Here is a 19,897-nt window from a genome sequence, read left to right as displayed (position 1 = left end):
GAGGAAGTGGAGGAGGGAAGAATAGGTGATTACGCTCTGGCATCTCTCTCCTCCTTCCCCCTCTCTCCCACATCCAACCCTCTCCCTCTCTATATCCCTTCCTTTCTCAAACCCAAACCAGATCTATCTATCTGGCTCCTTGCAGTTTAACCCTTAAATTGTTTCTGTGCATAATTCCCTTGGGTGCATCCACCCCCACATCTCAATAGCAAAGGCCAACAGAATTTAGCTACCTTGCCAATATGCACAGAATCCAAGTATGTATACATGTTGTGAGCTTTGCTTCAGAAGATTTATAACATTGTAATCTGGATAACATGCTTTCTAATACTGTATTTGCAAACGGAACAAATATCAGTCACAAGTGTGCAAAAAGCCAATAGGGATTTTTTTCAAGAAACCTGTTTTACTGAAATGAAGTGCCTAAAATGAGGGAGTAACTTGCACACTGCACTTTATAGTAAATTCTGTATGGCTGACATTCATTGCCAGCACAGCTGTAACAATAACACAAGAACATAACTAACTTTAGGAGTAAGCCTGCTCCGCCATTCAGTAGGTCAAGGCTGAATTGATCTGGGGACTCAACTCCACTTTGTACCTGTTCCCCATTACCTTCAAATCACCTGCAAACCAAATAGCAGCCTATCTCACCCCTGAATATATTCAATGATTCAGCACTCTTGGGTTCAGAATTCCAAGATTCATAATCCTAGTACGAGCAACTCCTCCTCATCTCAATCTTAAATGTGGAACTCATTATTTCTGAAACTGCCCCAAAGTCCTAGATTAACACACAAGAGGAAACATCCTCTCAGTGGTTACCTTGTCAATCTCCCTCAGAATCATGTGCATTTCAATATCATCTATCATTCTTTTAAACTCCAAGTATGGGCACTACCTTTCCTCAAAAGACAATGTCTTTATTCTAAGAATCAATCTGGCACATCTTCTCTAAACTGCTTTAAATGTCCACCTCAAATAATGTCCAAAACTCCGTACAGTTTTTTTTAAGGTGTGCTCTAACCACTCATGTAGCAAGACATCCCTATGTGCAACATTCTATTTGACTTCCTAATTTCTTTCTGTACCTGTATGGTAAAGTCAGTGTTTTGTAAACGAGGCCCCCCAATATCACACTTCATCTGCCATAACTTTTCCCACTAACTTAACCTATCAACATCCCTTTGCAAACTCTGTACCTTCCTCACAACTTATTTTTATAGTTATTCTTGTGTCGCCAGTAAATTTGATTACAACTCATCAACTCATTTGCTCCTTTCATCAAATCATTATCACATATTGCATTCGATTGAGGCCTCAGCAGTAGTTACAGCTTGCCAACCTGAAAATGACCAATTTATTGTGGCACTCTGTTTCTGTTATTTAGCCAATCATATGCCTATATTAATGTATTACCTTCAAAACAATCAGGTTTTCCTTTGTGCAATAATCTTGTGTGGCACCTTATCAAAGGCCTCTGGAAATCCAAGTACATAATATCTACGGATTCTCCTTCATCATTCTGCTCATTACATCCTCAAATAACTCATGTTTATAGACCATACTTAATAATACTATATTATATCTTTCTGAATATCATGCTGCTATTTCCTTAAAAATGGATTCCAGCATTTTCACAATGACAGATATCAGGATACCTAGCCTATTGTTTCCTGCTTTCTGTCTCTCTCCTTTCTTAAATAGAGATACTAATGTATGGCTTTACAATCCAGTGGGTCCTCATCAAAACCTAGGGAACTTTGGAAGATCACAATCAACTCAGACAGCATAGGGCAGCACAGTAAATCAGATAGTAGAATCGCTAACTCGCAGTACCAGAGACAGGTTTCCCCTTTTTAACTGCTCACCACTATTCTTCTTTTCAAGTTGGTATTGCTCATAACTTCCTTAATTAGCTATGGATGCATCATCCTTGAGGACACTAGTTTCAGACTCAAGTTTCTCATTCCCAAAGTAAGTATGAAATCCTACCATGTTATGCTCACTCTTCTCCAGAGAATCCTTTACTATGACATTATTACTTAATGCTGTTTCACTACAAGTGACCAGATTGTAAATAGCCTGCTCCCTGGTTGGTTTCACAATACCTCATGCTAAGAAAGCCCCTCATACACCTTATGAACTTGTCCTCAAGGTTACCTTTGCCAATTTGATTGGAAGATTAAAGACACCTGAATTTACTCTAGTACTTTTCTTGCAAGTTCCCATTACCTATTGATTTAACATCTGTCTTAATGTTAATGCAGCTATTGTTGGCAGGCCTATATAGTAGTCCTGCCAGTAACTTCTCTCCTTTGTTATTTATCCAAGTTCATTTCTCACTACTGATCTCACTCTTTATACAGAGCTACCCCACCTCCATCACTTTCTGCCTATCCTTCTGAAACATTAAGTCCCCCAGAACATTTACCTCCCAGCCTTGGTCAATTAGCAATCACATCTCTGCAATGGCTATCAGATTATTCCCATTTATTTCTATTTGTGCCAATAAATTCATCAGCTTATAACAAATGCAGTATGTATTCAGATAAAGAGCCTTTAATTTTGTCTTTTTACCACCTTACCCTTACTTTACTGCACTTCCACTGTAATATTAGTATACACTGTCCATTCCTTTCACATTATGGTTATCATTACACATTTTGCTATCTGCACTATTGGTCTGTTCTTCTTTCTAACTTTCTAAATTTCTTCTCATCTAACCCCTTCCCCAATATCTAGTTTAAAACATTAACTGCAGCCCTAATTGTTTTATTTGCCAAAATACTGGTCCTAGGTCAATTCAAGTGAGGTCCTTTCCCAATGGAACTGTTCTAGTTGCTAGTGCATTGTTAATTGAAATCTACTCTAACCAAACCTAATTTTGATCTACATGCTCAACATTCTGATCTTGTTGATCCTTTGCAATTCGCATGTGGTGCAGATAATCAGAGGATATCACCTTTGTGATTCTACTTTTTCATTCAGACTCCCTCGGTGGAACCTCTTATTTCATCTGTCCAGCATCACTAGTACCTACAAGTGGATCTTTCCCCTCCCTCTCCAAATTCTTCCCCAGACCTTAGAAGATGTCCTGAGCACTGGCACTGGAAGGACATGACATACTTTAGGACTCACACATATAGCTGCAGGGAACAGTATCAGTAAAAAAAGATTTTCCAAGTAAACCTGAAAGGTATTTTAGTTCTTTTTTTATTAGTAAAACTAAAAAATTCAAGTTCCATTCAAAAACTCAAGTCAATGACAACAAAAACAAAAAATAATCATAGTTCTCAACTGTTCATGGCAATATACTATATAACAGGAGCCAAGTTCAACACTTACAGTTAAAAATGGTTGGAGGTGGGTGTTCAGTTACTAGCGGGCAGTTTTCTTCTTCACTGTTATCCCCACAGTCATTTAGTTGGTTGCAAATCAAGTTTCCAAATTTCAAACAGTTGCCATTGGTGCAGTGGAATTTGCACTCTGCAAAAGAGCATATTATTTACTTTCAATGATCCCCAAGTGAAGTCAAAAAGAACTTGCTAAATTACGTTCATATACATTTCTTGATAAATTCTAAAAAAATATTTTCGGTTTTGAATGTTTTACAGCAAAATACTACACAGCAAGAATATAATTTTGTCAACAGTTGATTATAAATAGTTGATATCCTTTCGCTCTTGACTTCAAGTGTGGTTACCAGTACTCAGGCCATCACCCGAACAATTTGTGCATAGAAGATTCCTACAAACGAGGCCATTCATTAACTATTGTGTGATCAGCAACACTAGCCCTTGTCACTCAGAGTACTGAGGAAGGCATATGAAGCACAATGCCAACCAGCACTACCCCTAGATCCGGTCATTTAAACAGTCTCAGATGACAGTAAATGGAATGGCAATTTTTGGAAGCCACTGAAATTCTACTGAATTTCTATCAAGGAGAATTCATGCCCTTTTATTTGAGATAAAAGGGGACAATGAGAATTTTTTCATAATTCTATGGAAAAAATTAAACAAATGGCTTAATGAACTACATTTCCCAGTGAACAGTTAATTTATGATTAGTAAACAAGCACATCTTCCACAGATAACCAGCAGCTCACTTGTAGTGTCATTATCAAGCTTAGTTCTATGAAGGACGCAGGTCAACATTAGAGCTTGTGCTTTGGACAAATCTACAATCCTGGGCATTTCTGTTAAAAAAATTAATTACAATTGGTAAAAATGCAACTTGGACATTTGGGCACACAAATGGACAGCAAAGTATTGTTTATCACAATAGAAATCTAATGCTCACTGTGCAGATTTCCAATGCAGTGTATTCCTCTACTCAGACCCACAGATAAATAGCCATCTTGGTAATCTTCTTTGAAAGCGACTTTAAAACTGCCTACAAGTCCATTCTATGTGCATGAATGGAAAGATAGAGGGTGACAAAAAAGTGCGATGTGTGGCAAATAGCGGGTCAGGATGTGCTAATGGAGAGAAGGAAAAAATGATTAATTAAAACACAATGTCTCAAATGCGTGGAGATAGAATGGGACCTGTTTTAGAAATACAAAGATGAATAGGGGGTCACTGCGCTAATGCCACAACCATTCGGTCCATGATGACTCTCAGCAGAGCAATCCCATTAGTCCCTTCCTCCTTCTCCTTACCTTCCTGCATCCCTGCAACTTATTCTCTCTCACACATGCCCATCAAATCCCTTTTTGATTCTACAACAGGATCAGGTTCCATTCTGACCTTGGGTATCACCTCTGCAGAGTTTGTATGTTCTCTCCATCACTGCATATTGCTACCTTCCAGGTCCCAAGGATGTGCTAGTAGGTTAATTGGGTACTATATATTGCCCCTTAGTGTAGTTCAATAGCAAAAAGAATCAAAAAGGGAATTGATGGGCATGTGTGAGAAAGAATAAGTTGCAGGGATGCAGGATCATGATCGATCCACCCCCGTGCTTAACAGTTGGAGAGGTGTTCTTTTCATGAAATTCTGCACCCTTTTTTCTCCAAACATACCTTTGCTCATTGCGGCCAAAAAGTTTTATTTTAACTTCATCAGTCCACAGGACTTGTTTCCAAAATGCATCAGGCTTGTTTAGATGTTCCTTTGCAAACTTCTGACACTGAATTTTGTGGTGAGGACGCAGGAAAGTTTGGAGAAAAAAGGGTGCAGAATTTCATGAAAAGAACACCTCTCCAACTATTAAGCACAGGGGTGGATCGATCATGCTTTGGGCTTATGTTGCAGCCAGTGGCACGGGGAACATTTCACTGCTAGAGGGAAGAATGAATTCAATTAAATACCAGCAAATTCTGGAAGCAAACATCACACCGTCTGTAAAAAAGCTGAAGATGAAAAGGCGATGGCTTCTACAATAGGATAACGACCCTAAGCACACCTCAAAATCCACAATGGACTACATCAAGAGGCACAAGCTGAAGGTTTTGCCATGGCCCTCAAAGTCCCCCGACCCAAACATCATCGAAAATCTGTGGATAGACCTCAAAGGAGCAGTGCATGCAAGACGGCCCAAGAATCTCACAGAACTAGAAGCCCTTTGCAAGGAAGAATGGGCAAAAATCCCCCAAACAAGAATTGAAAGACTCTCAGCTGGCTGCAGAAAGCGTTTACAAGCTGTGATACTTGCCAAACGGGGTGTTACTAAGTACTGACCACGCAGGGTGCCCAAACTTCCGCTTCAGGCCCTTTTCCTTTTTTGTTATTTTGAAACTGTAAAAGATGGAAATAAAAAAGTAACCTTGCTTAAAATATTAAAGAAATCTGTCATCTTTAACTTTATGCCTTTAAAGAGGAGATTTACCAGGATGCTGCCTGGATTGGAGAGTATGGATTATGAGGAGAGACTAAAGGAACTAGGGCTTTACTCATTGGAGAGGAGGAGGATGAGGGGAGACATGATAGAGGTATACAAGATATTAAGAGGAATAGATAGAATGGACAGCCAGCACCTCTTTCCCAGGGCACCAATGCTCAAAACAAGAGGACATGGCTTTAAGGTAATGGGTGGGAAGTTCAAGGAAGATGTCAGAGGAAGGTTTTTCACCCAGAGAGTGGTTGGTGCATGGAATGCGCTGCCTGGGGTGATGGTGGACGCTGATACGTTGGTCAAGTTCAAGAGATTGTTAGATAAGCATATGGAGGAATTTAAGATAGAGGGATATGTGGGAGGAAGGGGTTAGATAGTCTTAGGTGTGGTTTGAAGGGCGGCACAACATGGTGGGCTGAAGGGCCTGTATTGTGCTGTATTGTTCTATGGTTCTATGGTTGGAAATCAGGTTATCTTTTACTCGTTTAGCTATTCACAGTAATAGAAATTTTGACCAGGGGTGCCCAAACTTTTGCATGCCACTGTATATCATGAACAGTTGTGGGCCCAGCACCAACCCTTGCAGCACCCCACTCTCCACTGATTGCCAATCAGAGAAACACCCATTTATACCAACTGTCTGCCTTCTATTGGTTAACCAGTCCTCTATCCCCGCTCCACCCACTGGGTTCCTCCAGCAGATTGTTTGTTGCTGCAGATTCCAGTATCTGCGATCTCTTGTGCCTTCATTGTACTGTAGCTGATCTAGTTGAGTTTCTAATCAATGGTGACCCCTAGGATAGTGATGCTGGGGTCTCAGCAGTGGCAATGTTACTGAATCTCAGGGTAGATGTTTCAACTCTCTCCCGACAGATAGTTATTGCCTGGCTGTGACCTTGTGCAGTGCAAGTGTTAAATGTTACTTATTAGTCTATGCATGCATATTGCCTAAGTCTTGCTGCACGAAGGAATGAGCTGCTTCATTTGTAAAAGAGTTGCAAATGGAACAGAACCTCATGCAAACATCAACAAACATCCCCTCTTCTCACCTTATGATAGAAGGAGCTGAAGACAGCTGAATTTAGGTTTTTGTCCTGAGGAACTCCTGAAGTGAAGTAATGGGGCTAGGACTGACCTTGAACAAGCACAACTATCTTCTGAGAGATAAAACTTCAAATTTAGGAAATGTTTTCCCTTGATAACCATTAACTTCAGTTTTATCAGGGCTTCTGATACTACACTCAGTCAAATGCCATCTTGATGTCAAAAGCAGTCACTCTCACCTTAGCTCACCTCATGGTTGGACCAAAGCTGAGATGGGGTCTGCAGCAGTATAATCCTGGCAAGACCCCAATTGGTATTGGTAAATACCACTTCATAGCACTTTTCATCACTTGACTTATAATTGAGAATAGTTTGACCAGACATTAATTAGCTGGATTGGATTTAGCCTGTTTTTTTGTTAACAGGGCATAACCTGAAAAATCTTCCCCATGGTTGGGCAGATGCTAGAGTTGAAACTGTACTGAAATAGCCTGGCTCGAGACACAACTAATGTCTTCAGTACTACTTCTGAAATGGTGCTGTATCCTGTGTTTTCAGTTGTTTCTTTGATACCACATGGGATAAATGAAGTTGCCTTTAGACTAGTTTCCGGAATGGTGGGGATCGCAGAAAGAAGCTGAGATGGATCAGCACTTCTGGATGGACATTATTGTGAATATTTTAGCCTTGTCCTTAGCACTCACACGTCATGGGTCTTGAAGCTTCCTCATTCCATTAGCCGTTTAATTGTCAACTGTCATTCACAACTAGATCTGGCAGGACTGCAGAGCTTTGATCTGATCCATGAGATTACTTTGATCAGCCTATTGCATGTTGTTTCATGATCATAATCACTGATACTCACTTTAGATTTATTTAATTACTTCAATTTAAATTTCTCAGCTGCTGCAGTAGGATTTCAACTCATCTCTGGAGCAGCCATGTGTCAATACTCCTGAAAAAAATCCTCAGAAGGGTTGGGTAGGGGTGGGTGGGGGGGGGAGGTGGGGGGGAGGGGGGTGGGGGACAGGAGCAGCATTCAAAAAAATTCTTACGAGTTTAAATGATCCTTGTGTTTTGGGAAGAAGCCAAAAATAAAGAAAATATGCAACAGCTTGAGAGAGGAAGCAATTAGTGAAAATGAAGTTGGGTGTTGATGCATGAGATTTATCTTAATAACTTCTCCCACATCCCATCCTAGGAAAACAGAGCACAAGTTTCCACCTGCTCTGCCTCTCCATGACCCATCAGATTATTTGGCAGCATCCCATACTGAATGAGCAGAAATTTCCTCCATCAAAATACTGGGAAACTTAATGCTTTGTCCATCCACAAACTACTGACTCTGCTCCAGTCACTAGCAATTTACTGCAAAGGAACCAGACTGTCTGCATTGATGGTATCATACATGATCCAGAGAAGCATCAGATGAATAACCTCCATATTTACCAAGACTCTCCATAATATCATTCTACTTAACATGTGCCTCAACTTATCTGCTGCCGAAATACATGTCTGGTCTCCCTCATTATACCCTAAATAGACCTGAAAGCAAAATTCCATTTACCATGCCCAAAATCACAACTAGTCCCATCTCCCTATCGCCCTTCCTTTGCCTAACCAGGAATCAAAACAGGTCAGCAGTGTCTCAATTTTAAAGTTTCCATCATCATTTTTCAAATCCCTCCATGGTCAGATGCTTCCTTCTCTAATTTCCTCCAGCCCTAAACATTCAAATATTTGTGATACTTCAATTCTGTGCTATAAATCTAATTCCTAACCTGTTTTTAACTGGCTTGGTGGCACTGCTTCTGTGAAGCAATCTTATCACATCAAAAGCACTATGTCACTCATGGGAAATGCCATTTCAATTTCCAAACTTTTTGTTAACAAATCATTTCCCTGGAACACAACTTCATTGTAAATCCAGGGATCCTGTTACCTACCCATCCCATCCCCACATGCCTCTCCAATAAAGACAATGTTTCCTTTCTACGAGATCTTGGCTGAACTGTGACTTTAACTTCATAAATATACACCTTAGCAACTTTGCTGCTTATATGGAAAAGACAAATATCCCACTCAGATCACAAAAATGTAGAATTGTTACCAAGTGTTCAGGTATACAGAGCAAAGTTGGTCAGTGCATTTAAAAGAAGCTGAGGCCACTTAAAGGATTCTCACATACCACTGAACCCAAGGCAGCATCTTCACTCCCAAATTTATAACCATGCTCCTTCCCATCATTTTTTCTCCTCTTTTTCTTGGGCTCTCCATTTTCTCTTGCTTTCTCTTTCTTTTCCACAACAGAAAACAAAATCAACCCCCGCTTCTAACTAAATGCTTCCATTCTCTGTTTGCACTGGAATATAACATACAATGTCAAGTAATTGGTAGGTACTACAATTTTTTTTTAACTTCAAGTTAAAAGAACAGGAACAAAGTTAGTTTTCAAATCCACACAACAACTTGCACTCTAAGCATTTGGATACCACATCCACCACAAGTATGCCACAATGATTTTTCATCTTTAGTCACATTCCCCATATTCACCTCAAACACTACTTGCCTCTTCCTGACATCTGTAATTCATAAACATACAGAATTATAATGACTGCTTCCAATTCAAAACCTCCATTTAAATTATAACCAGGTTAAGTATATGTGGAATATAGGAAATATTCATCAGTTTCCAATATTAACGCTGCTGTGAAATTGACTAATTCACCTTATCAATTGCATTTAGTCAGCTACAATCACTCTTGGAGTCATGGAGTCGTACAGCACAGAAATGGGCCCTTTGGCCCACAATGTCCAAGCTGACCTTTTTGTCGATCCACATCAATCCCATTTGCCCACATTAGGACCATATTCTTCTATGCCTTGCCTATTCAAGTGTCTGTCTAAATGCTTCTTAAACATAGTAATAGAATCTGATTCCACCAGCTCCTCTGGCAGTAAGTTCCAAATATCAACTACTCTCTGAATAAAACTTAACCCTCAGTTCTCCTTTAAAACTCCTTCCTCTCACCTTAAAGCTATGCCCTCTTGTTTTTGAAACCCTTATCATGGGAAAAAGATTTTGACTACCTACCCCATCTTATATACTTCTATCAGGTCACCCCTCAGCCCACTTCATTCCAGGAAGAACAAGCCCAACCTATCCAATCTCTCCCTATAAGTAAAGTCCTTTAATCCAGGCAACATCCTGATAAATCTCCTCTGCAAGCTCTCCAGGGCAATCATCTTCTTCCTACTGAGTGACAGCCAGAACTGCATGTAATACAACTGTGGCCTAACCAGTGTTTTGTAAAGTTGCAACAACCAACTCTTACACTCTATGTTCCGACCTATGAAGGCATACATGCCATCCGTCTTCTTCACCATTCTATCAGCCTGTGTTGCCACTTTGAGGGAACTATGGACTTGGAACCCCAACTCTCTCTGTTCATCAACAATACCTGTGCCCTACCATTTACTGTACACATCTTATCCCTATTTGATTTCCCAAAATGCATCACTTTGGACTTGTCAGGATTAAATTCCATCTGCCAATGCTCCACCCAACTTTCTACCTCATTTATATCCTGCTAGAGTCTTCGACAACCTTCCTTGCCATCCACAACACCACCAATTTTCATCCCATCCACAAACTTATTGATCATACCGCCTACATTCACATCAAAGGCATTAATATGTATCACAAACAGTAAAGGTCCCAGCACTAATCCCTGCACTACACCACTAGTCACAGACTTCCAGTCAGAAAAAACATCCTTTTACCACCACCCTCTGCCTCCTATCAGCAAGTCAATTATGGATACAATTGGCCAGCTCGCCTTGGATCCCATGCACTCTAATGTACAAATAGTAGTTGAAAAAGAGCATTTACCTGTGAATATTTTGACTGGTCTCTTGAAATTGTTTAGGAATCATCATTAGTTTTAAATTATTTTGCATATAGCCAAAGTTATTTTCAAACTATCAACTTCCAAATCAAATTTTATACAAGTTCCAGACTATAAAACATAATTAAGTTGCTCCTTTGTGCAGAATTGATCAGATTAAAAATAACTAGTGACAAGAAACTTCAACAGAGTCAATAACAATAATCTGCATTTATGCACCACCCTTAATGTCCATCATATTCATACCAGGCAGAAAAAAGCTCTACAATTCCATATTGCAGCACTTGGTTTGTAACCTTATGAATCATAAAACATTAACTACTCATTTAAAAAACTTTAAGGGTTTGAGTGTTTCTGCCTCCACAAGCTCAGGCAGTGAATTCCAGCATTCAACACTTCTTAGGTGAAATTTGTTTTAACTTGTCCAACTCCCCTATACTCTTCCAACCAATTACTTAAATGTATAAAAACCAAAAATGCTGGAAATACTCAGCAAGTCAGGCAGCATCTAAGGAGAGGAAAAAACAGTTGACGCTTCAGGTCAATAACCTATCACCAGCACTGGGAATAGTTACTAATCAAACATATTTTGAGTTGCAGCAAAGGGGAAAGGATGAAGGCAACAAAGGGAAAGTCTGTGATTGGATGGTAGCAGCATTAGTTGAGACAGGGTGATAAAAGCTTGTTAATCACAGCTGATCTGTCTGGAAGAGATGCAAATAGGAAGATGATTCAGAAACAATGAAGGAGAAAAGAATTTTAGAACCATGAGAAGCAAATTGCTGCAGATTTATCAGCATGTTTGTTCCAATCCTAGAAGCTATAGATAAGCCCAAGGATGCTTTCTATTCCAACCATGTGAAATCCCAGGCTGAAACCCTAGGTGGTGGCAAAATGAACCTCCTGGGCAACTCCAATGCCATGTCTGGAAAAGATGCAAAACATAGCAAAGGCTTGACTGGCAAGGAAGAAAAGGGAAATATTAATTCCAGTGGAGACTTCCTCCTAACAAAATACTGGGATAACCACCTTGTCATAATCATCAGACTGGTTCATAAGAGAGACAAACACAAAACCTTTTAACACCCTAGACCCCAGGCACTGGCACCTGTTAAAGTGCATCAACATCCAGGTCTGCACCACTTATACCACGATAGGTACTGATGACTGTTGGACACCATCTAATCCATTCTTATCTTGGACCACAAAACAGTGGCCACAGAAACATTGCCATGAGAAAAATCAACATCAATGGTTACAAGGACCCAGTACAAAAAAAAGTTCTCAGATAGTGCCTCACAGACAACCTGATGACTCAAGAAGCCATGGAAAGTATGGACTGCTCGGAGGGTCACTATAATTAGCACTTGTGAAGAGACGTTTAACTTCCCTACGAAAATAAAACCAGATTGTTCTGATGAAATTAACCAAGACGTCCAGGAGCTTGTCTACCACACATGTAGAACCTTCTTGGAAACTCCATCACTTCTCAATGGGAAAAATATCCAGGTCTACAGGCAGCTGAAGGCAAAGGTCTATTATAGAGCACATGACTGAAACAGATGCTGGGTGGAAAGAGTACACGTAATCCAACAACTCAGTGATAATCACAAGAGAATTCTTTAAGCCAAACAACCATGCCACTGAGAGCCAAGAATGGAAAACAGCATATCAAGGATGGAGTGGGAATCTGCACACACAGGAAGGAACACTTTGAAGAACTCCTCAACTGAAACTAAGTTTTTGACATAAATGTCCTTGACTGGAACCAATAACACCACCTCCAGTTCAGTCTCACCTCGACCCAAGACTGACAAATTATGACATGAGACTACATCAGGACTGGAAACAAAAACCACTCACTCACCAGTCCCACATGGGAGGCTGCTCCAGAAGGTTAAGTAGCTTGGCATTCAGGATGAGGTAGCCAATTGTATTCAACATTGGCTTAGCAGGAGAAGCCAGAGAATGGTGGTAGATGATTGTGTCTCTGACTGGAGGCTTGTGACTAGCGGTGTGCCGCAGGGATCGGTGCTGGGTCTGTTGTCGTTTCTCATCTATATCAATGATTTAGATGATAATGTGGTAAACTGGATCAGCAAATTTGCAGATGACACCGAGACTGGGGGTGTAGTGGACAGCAAGGAAAGCTATCAAAGCTTGCAGCGTGATCTGGACCAGTTAGGAAAATGGGCTGAAAAATGGCAGATGGAATTTAATGCAGAAGTGTAAGATGTTGCACTTTGGGAGGACAAACCAGGGTAAGACTTAGACAGTGAATGGTAGAGCATGGATGTGCGGTAGAACAAAGGGACCTGGGAATACAGATCCATAGTCCCTTGAAAGTCGCATCACAGGTAGAAACGGATGTAAAGAGAACTTTTGGCACTTTGGTCTTCATAAATCAGGGCATTGAGTACAGGAATTGGGATGTTATGTTGAAGTTGTACAAGATGTTGATGAGGCAGAATTTAGAGTATTGTGTGCAGTTCTGGTCACCTACCTACAGGAAATATATAAATAAGTTTGAAAGAGTGCAGAATAAATTTACAAGGATGTTGCCAGGATTTGAGGACCTGAGTTATAGGGAAAGGTTGAATAGGTTAGGACTTTATTCCCTGGAGTGCAGGAGGATGAGGGGAGATCTTATAGATGTATACAAAATTATGAGGGGTACAGATAGGGTGAATGCATGCAAGCTTTTTCCCTTAAGGTTCAGTGAGACTAGAATTAGAAAACATAGGTTTAGGGTGAAAGGTGAAATATGCAAGGGAAATCTGAAGTGGAAGATGTGGGTTCAATTTTAACATCTAAGAGAGGTTTAGAAGGGGTTTGGAGGGATATGATCCAGGTGCAGGTAGATGGAACTGGGCAGAAGATCAGGTCAGCATAGGCTAAATGGGCCGAAGGGCCTGTTTCTGTGCTGTGGTACTCTATGAATTTAAAGATCCACGGGGACAGTATGATATTTTGCCTGTACTGCAAGCCAGTGCTGGTGTTACAGGCCTAGCATTAGATGGTGTTTAGTGCTTCCAGTTTAAGTTCCTGAGCAACAATCTGACCTGTTATAAAGAGGCCCAACAGAGGTATTTGAGATTGTGCCAAGGTCCACAGTCTGGATTAAGAAATGCTTCCAGTTTCCGGGTGGATGACAGGAAGAAATCAGATAACATGCAAACAACAGCATAGACTGGTCCTTCAGGATATTTTAGAATGATTTTGAACATTTAAGGTTAAAAATCGACATTGTTCACCTTTTATAACCATCACCATCATTTATCTAAATCCATCACCAGTTAGGGTATTTCAGAATAAGTGCAGGGGTACTATGAGTACAGCAAACAAAAGGACAGAGTAAGAATGCCACCAAAACACAGGAACTTCCCACTTCCATGCACACTGAGGATGCTGAGATGAAGGGAAGACGTCTACAGTGACCACCTACTTCACATCACACCTAAAAGCATTGTGTCACCACATAGTTGATGCATCTCTCATTCACATATTGCTCCCATTCACACTCAAGTGACTTCATGAGATCAGTGAACAACTGGTATTCTTTTCCATGATCACTCAAAGGTCCTAATAGCCATCTCAAAGCCCATACATATCCCTTCATCTCTGTCCAAAGTAGCAAGTGTCAAGTTCCCCACTAAGTGCTTCTCAAAATCTAGTTCTGGAAAGCACCACTGGGGACCTTGACAGTTGCTGCAATGAGCAGTACTGAATGAGTGAATTCTGCCTCTACATGATCCTTCTCCCTTTGAGCTGCAGGCTAGTCACATAACCCATGTGGAAGCTGCCCACCCAGGAGCACACTCATTGACTCATCCAGGAGCAAACTCATCACTATGGGACACTGCAAATTATCAGATCACTCATTTGCTTCATGCACTTTTGAAACAACGTCAAGACCACTTGCACCATCTCCACTCCTCTCCACCACCTATCCAGGCCAACATTCAGGGGCAGTTGAAGAGGCTCAGACTCATCCAAAGCCTCGATGAGTAAGGACAGAATCAATGAGGGCATGAATATCAGTAAAATCTATATATTCCTGCTTATTCTTGCCCATCAGAGGTCCTTGATTATCTATAATTCTGTCATTGAGAATTCTGTGAATGCTTCACGACATAGAAATTGTCACTTTAATGTTACAAGAACATGAACATACAAGAGATACAACTATGCATAACTTGATATTTGATATGCTGTTTTGTTTAGTTTACAGGGAGAGACATTTAATTTGAAGTAGGTTTTACCACAACTAAATACATTTCCACAGGAAACTTGTTTACACTCTTGCCGGTACAATGCACAATCTGACAATTGACTGCAATACAACGGTCCTTCTAGAGATACCTGGAGATTAATTGGCACCCATTTCGATTTTAAAATGCTTTTAAATTTTAATTACACTCTTGTCTATTATTCTTGTTATCTGCAGTCCAGATGAGGTCAGTTGATAACATAATTATCCCAGAATTAAATAAAAATCGCAGAAGCTATAAATCTGAAATAAAAACACAAAGTGCTGGAACGATTCATAATTTGGCCTAGTGGTAGGGTGATGGTCAAGGGTTGTTTCTCAGACTGGAGGCCTGTGTCTAGTGGTGTGCCATACGGGTCAGTGCTGGAACCTTTATTGTTTGTAAATTATATAAACGATTTGGATGTGAATGTACAAGGCATGGTTAGTAAGTTTACAGATGATACTAGAATAAGTGGTGCTGTAGACAGTGTGAAAGGTTATGAAAAATTACAGGGGATCTTGATCAGCTAGGTATGTGGGCTAAGGATTGACAAATGGCTTTCAATCCAGATAAACATGAGATATTGCATTTTGGGAGATTAAACTAGGGTAGGACTTGTACAGTGAATGGTAGGGCCCTGGGGAGTGTCATAGAACAGGTGGACCTAGGAGTGCAAGTGCATAGTTCGTTGAAAGCAGCATCACGGGTAGATAGGGTGGTGAAGAAGGCATTTGGTATGCTGGCCTTCATCAGTCTGGACATTGAGTATAGGAGTTGGGAAGTTATGTTGCAATTATACAAGATATTCGCCGCACTTGGAGTATTGTGTACAGTTTTGGTCACCCTGATATAGGAAAGATGTTATTAAACTAGAACGAGTGCAGAAAAGATTTACCAGGATGTTGTCTGGACTTGAGAGCCTGAGTTACAAAGAGAGGTGGTGTAGACTAGGACTTTATTCCCTGGAATGTAGGCAATTGAGGGATGACCTGACAGAGCTATACAAGGTCATAAGGGGCACAGACAGGGTGAAAGCACAGTCTTTTTCCCAGGGAGGGGGTGCTAAAAGCAAAACAGCATAGGTTTGAGATCAGAGGCGAGGGATTTAAAAGGGACATCAGTGGCAGCTTCTTCATGCAAAGTGTGGTGTGCATTTGGAATGAGCTGCCAGAAATAGTGGTTGAGGTAGGCACATTAACCACATTTAAAAGCTATCTAGATAAGTACATGGTTAGGAGAGGTTTAGAGGGCTATGGCCAATCATGGGGAGATGCGACTGGCTCGCTGGGCAACACAGTCAGCAGGAACAAGTTGGGTCGAAGGGCCCGTTTCCATGCTGTATGACTCTACAACTCAGCAGGTCAAGCAACACCTATGCAGAAAGAAAGAGCTAATGCTTCTGGTTGATGACCTTTCTCAGAACTGGGAAAATTTAGAAAACCAACATGTTTCAAGCTGCAGAGAAAGGCCAGGGGGATGGGGATGGAGGAGGGGGTTGAGCATACAAAGTGAGTCTCCCAGTTGACATCCAGTTCTCTTGGTCTCCAACCCCATCGCAAACGTTCCCTTGGTTCTATTCACCATTCACCCCTCTGCAATTAAAACCTAAATTTTTTTGCCAGTTCTGATGAAAGGTTTTCAACTTGAAACATTAATTCTATTTCTCCCTCCACATATAATATGTAGGGTTTAGAGGGTGAACAAGGCACAATTGCTAAGGGCAGTAAAGACAATCATTGACAATTTACATAAGGCAACTCTTTTTAGGTATCAAAAGTTTTCTTTTAAGTACCCAGATGGTCTTCCACACCTCCTGATGGTTTCCTGGGTATGCCTGGTTGTTTCTTTCATTTACTGTTTTATTTGAAAAGCAGAACATTGCTTTCAGATGGATACTCTACCATTCTAGATTCCATTTAACCTTTTTCCATCATTGCTGAAAAAAAATCAGACACTAACAGGTACATGTCCAAAACAATGAAATTAGAAAGGAAAAATATATCAGAGCAATACTGGAAATATAGTCAGGATGAGAGTCCATGGCTTTAAATGGTCCAGTGCTGATTGCCAACATAAAAATCATACAATGACACCAAGTCACTTGCTCTATTATTTTCCAATCCAGTGAATAAAGCATGGTCTGGCATTTCTCTCAAAGCAACTTCTTGAAACTTTCAGTGCAAAAAGTGCAATGAATGGTATACCTTTGATAGTTCAGCAAGTGAAGCACAGGGTGTTACTTAACAATAAAGGAAAGAAAGATACTGTTAATTATTCACACCATTTATCACTTCTGCCTTTGCTTATCATGCAGTGTTAAATTACTATTGCCTTGGAGTAAAGGAACTCACAGAGGCTGAGAACAGCTGTCAACCTTTGGAGTCAAAAGAATATTTAAATTCGTAAAACCAAGTCAAATATACATGCAAAAATGTATGTAGCTTAAAATATCAAATAATGATATATTAATTGTTATATTTCATAGCAGACCTTACTCAAATGCAAAGTAAAAGGCAATGAAAAACCATTTCTCTTAAGGGACTCAAACTGTGGCCACACAAGTGTTGCATTCTCTCAACCTATAAATTAGTATTGTAACATACAAACATATGAATTAGGAAAAAGAGAAGAAAACAAGTATGTCCTATGGACTCTTGACCTCACAATCTGCCTCATTATGACCTTGCATCTTACTGTCTGCCTGCACTATTCTTTCTCTGTAACTGTAACACTTTATTCTGCATTCTGTTATTGTTTTCCCTTGCACTAACTCAATGCACTGATGTGATGAAATGATCTATATGGATGGCATGCAAAACAGTTTTTCACTGTACCTCAGTACCTTTGACAATAGTAAACCAATTTACCATTTAATAAATCATAGCCGATTGACTGTAACTTCATCTCTGCCTTCCATCTACCACCTGTAAGCTTTCAACCCTTAGTTTATTGGGAATCTATCTGCTTCAAAAATATTCAAAAAATCTGATTCCACTGCTCTTTGAAGGGAGTTCCAAAGAACGATGACCTTCAGAGAAAATGATTTCATCTCAACTTTGTCTTAAATGGGCTACCTCTTATTTTTAAACAGTGGCCCATGATTCTAGATTAACCCGTGAGGAATCATCCCCTTCACCTATCAACATCATAAATATTTCAGTCAACTTACCCCTCATTCTTCTAAAATGAGGCCAAGCCTGTCCAAACTTTTCTCATAAGGTAACCCACCATGCAGGTATTGGTCTAGTAAACTTTCTCTTTAAATAAGGAGACCAATGCTATAGTCAGTACTCCAGATATGGTCTCACAATACCCCATATAACTCCCTACCTTTGCTATCTTTGAACTAAATTCCCCTTGCAATAAACAATAACATTGTTAGCTTTCCAAATTGCTTGCTGTGCCTACATACTTGTCTTTAGCAAATTATGTGGAGATTTCTGAGTATCCTAGTGCAAGCCAGAGCACTAAAATCTCTCTCCAGTTAATAATAGTTTCTTTTATTACTTTTCCTGCCAAAATGTACAATTTCACATTTTTCCACATCATATTCTATTTGCCAGATCACAACACACTCACCTAACCTATCTTTCTCCCTTTGTAGCCTCCTCATGTCCTTTTCACAACTTCTTTCCCTAACTCAACTCGCAAAAAGCTGGAGGAACTCAGGTCAGGCAGCATCTATACAGGGAAATGGACAGTTGATGTTTTGGGTTGAGAACCTTCATCAGTCCTGACCCGCTGAGTTCTCCAGCTTTTTGTGTATTCTGGATTTCAGCATCTGCAGTCTCTTGTGTCACCTCCTTTCCCCACCTAGCTTTCTGACATACCTCACATCACTTCATCCAAGTCATTTATATAAATTGAGTCTGAAGAATTAATTATGGGAAATTAAAAGAAGGCAAATGAATTAAATGGCTATCTTGCATTCATATCTTCACTACACAGGATATGAGTAATATCCCAGAAATAGCTCTAAATCAGGAAAAGGGAAGGAAGAAATTCATTCTTCATTCCAAACCAGATAAATTCCTGTTTTCCCACAATATACTTCATCTGGCCACTTTTGCTCACTGACTTGGGTCTATATCCCTTTGCAAACTCCATAGATCTTGTTCACCCACCTACCCATTCACCAGGTTTAGAGGGATATGGGCCAAATGCAAACAAATGGAAATAGCTCAGGAAGATATAAAATCATGAGGGGTATAGGGTCAACTGCAGGAAACTTTTCCCCAATTCAGAAGTGGATAAAACCAGAGGACATAGATTGAGGGTAAGGGGTGAGACACTTAGCGGGGATCTGAAGGGGACCTTCTTCATCCAGAGAGAGGCAATGCACTGCTGGAGTGGTGGAAGCAGAACCACTAACAGCATTTAAATGTCTAGATGGGCACTTAAATCACCTAGGCATACAAAGCTACAAGTCAAGTGCTGGAAGATGGGATTATTGCAGATAGATGGCCTATGGCTGGGGTGGATGTGGTGGGCCAAATGGCCTGTTTCCATGTCATATGACTCTATGATTTCCCATAAATCGGAAGCCACCTCTCAGCAAAGGTTGTTTGAGATGAAGGGTATTTAAAGATCAAGACCTCAGACCCTGTTAACTGTGCAATACTGATCCCTATATGCAACTGAGACCTGAATTACCAACAACAGGCACGGCAAGCCATTGAAAAGATACCACCAACGGTCTCTACACAAAATCCTCCGAATTCACTGGAAGAATACACAAATTCACAGCAGTGTCTACTCCCAGGTCAACATCCCCATCACTGTTACACTCAGTTAACTAGCTGAACAAGCCACACTGTTCAAATGCCCGACACCAAACATTTGCGCTCTACT

At 40.4% G+C, this 19,897-nt stretch overlaps 1 protein-coding gene across 2 annotated transcripts in view; it reads right to left on the bottom strand.

Moving 5' to 3' along the window:
* The window catches only part of ldlrad4a (low density lipoprotein receptor class A domain containing 4a), a 199,850-nt gene that overhangs the window by 130,768 nt on the left and 49,185 nt on the right, over positions 1-19,897 (bottom strand). For both annotated transcript variants that reach the window (XM_052022823.1, XM_052022822.1), the window contains one exon: positions 3,349-3,489. In XM_052022823.1, coding sequence (XP_051878783.1) covers positions 3,349-3,489 — 141 coding nt within the window. The remainder of the gene's footprint in view (positions 1-3,348; positions 3,490-19,897) is intronic.

This window comes from Pristis pectinata, chromosome 9, assembly GCF_009764475.1.
Source record: "Pristis pectinata isolate sPriPec2 chromosome 9, sPriPec2.1.pri, whole genome shotgun sequence".
NCBI classification, from domain to species: Eukaryota; Metazoa; Chordata; class Chondrichthyes; order Rhinopristiformes; family Pristidae; genus Pristis; species Pristis pectinata.
Note: the sequence above shows the minus strand (reverse complement) of the source record. Positions and strands in the feature narration are given on the sequence as shown.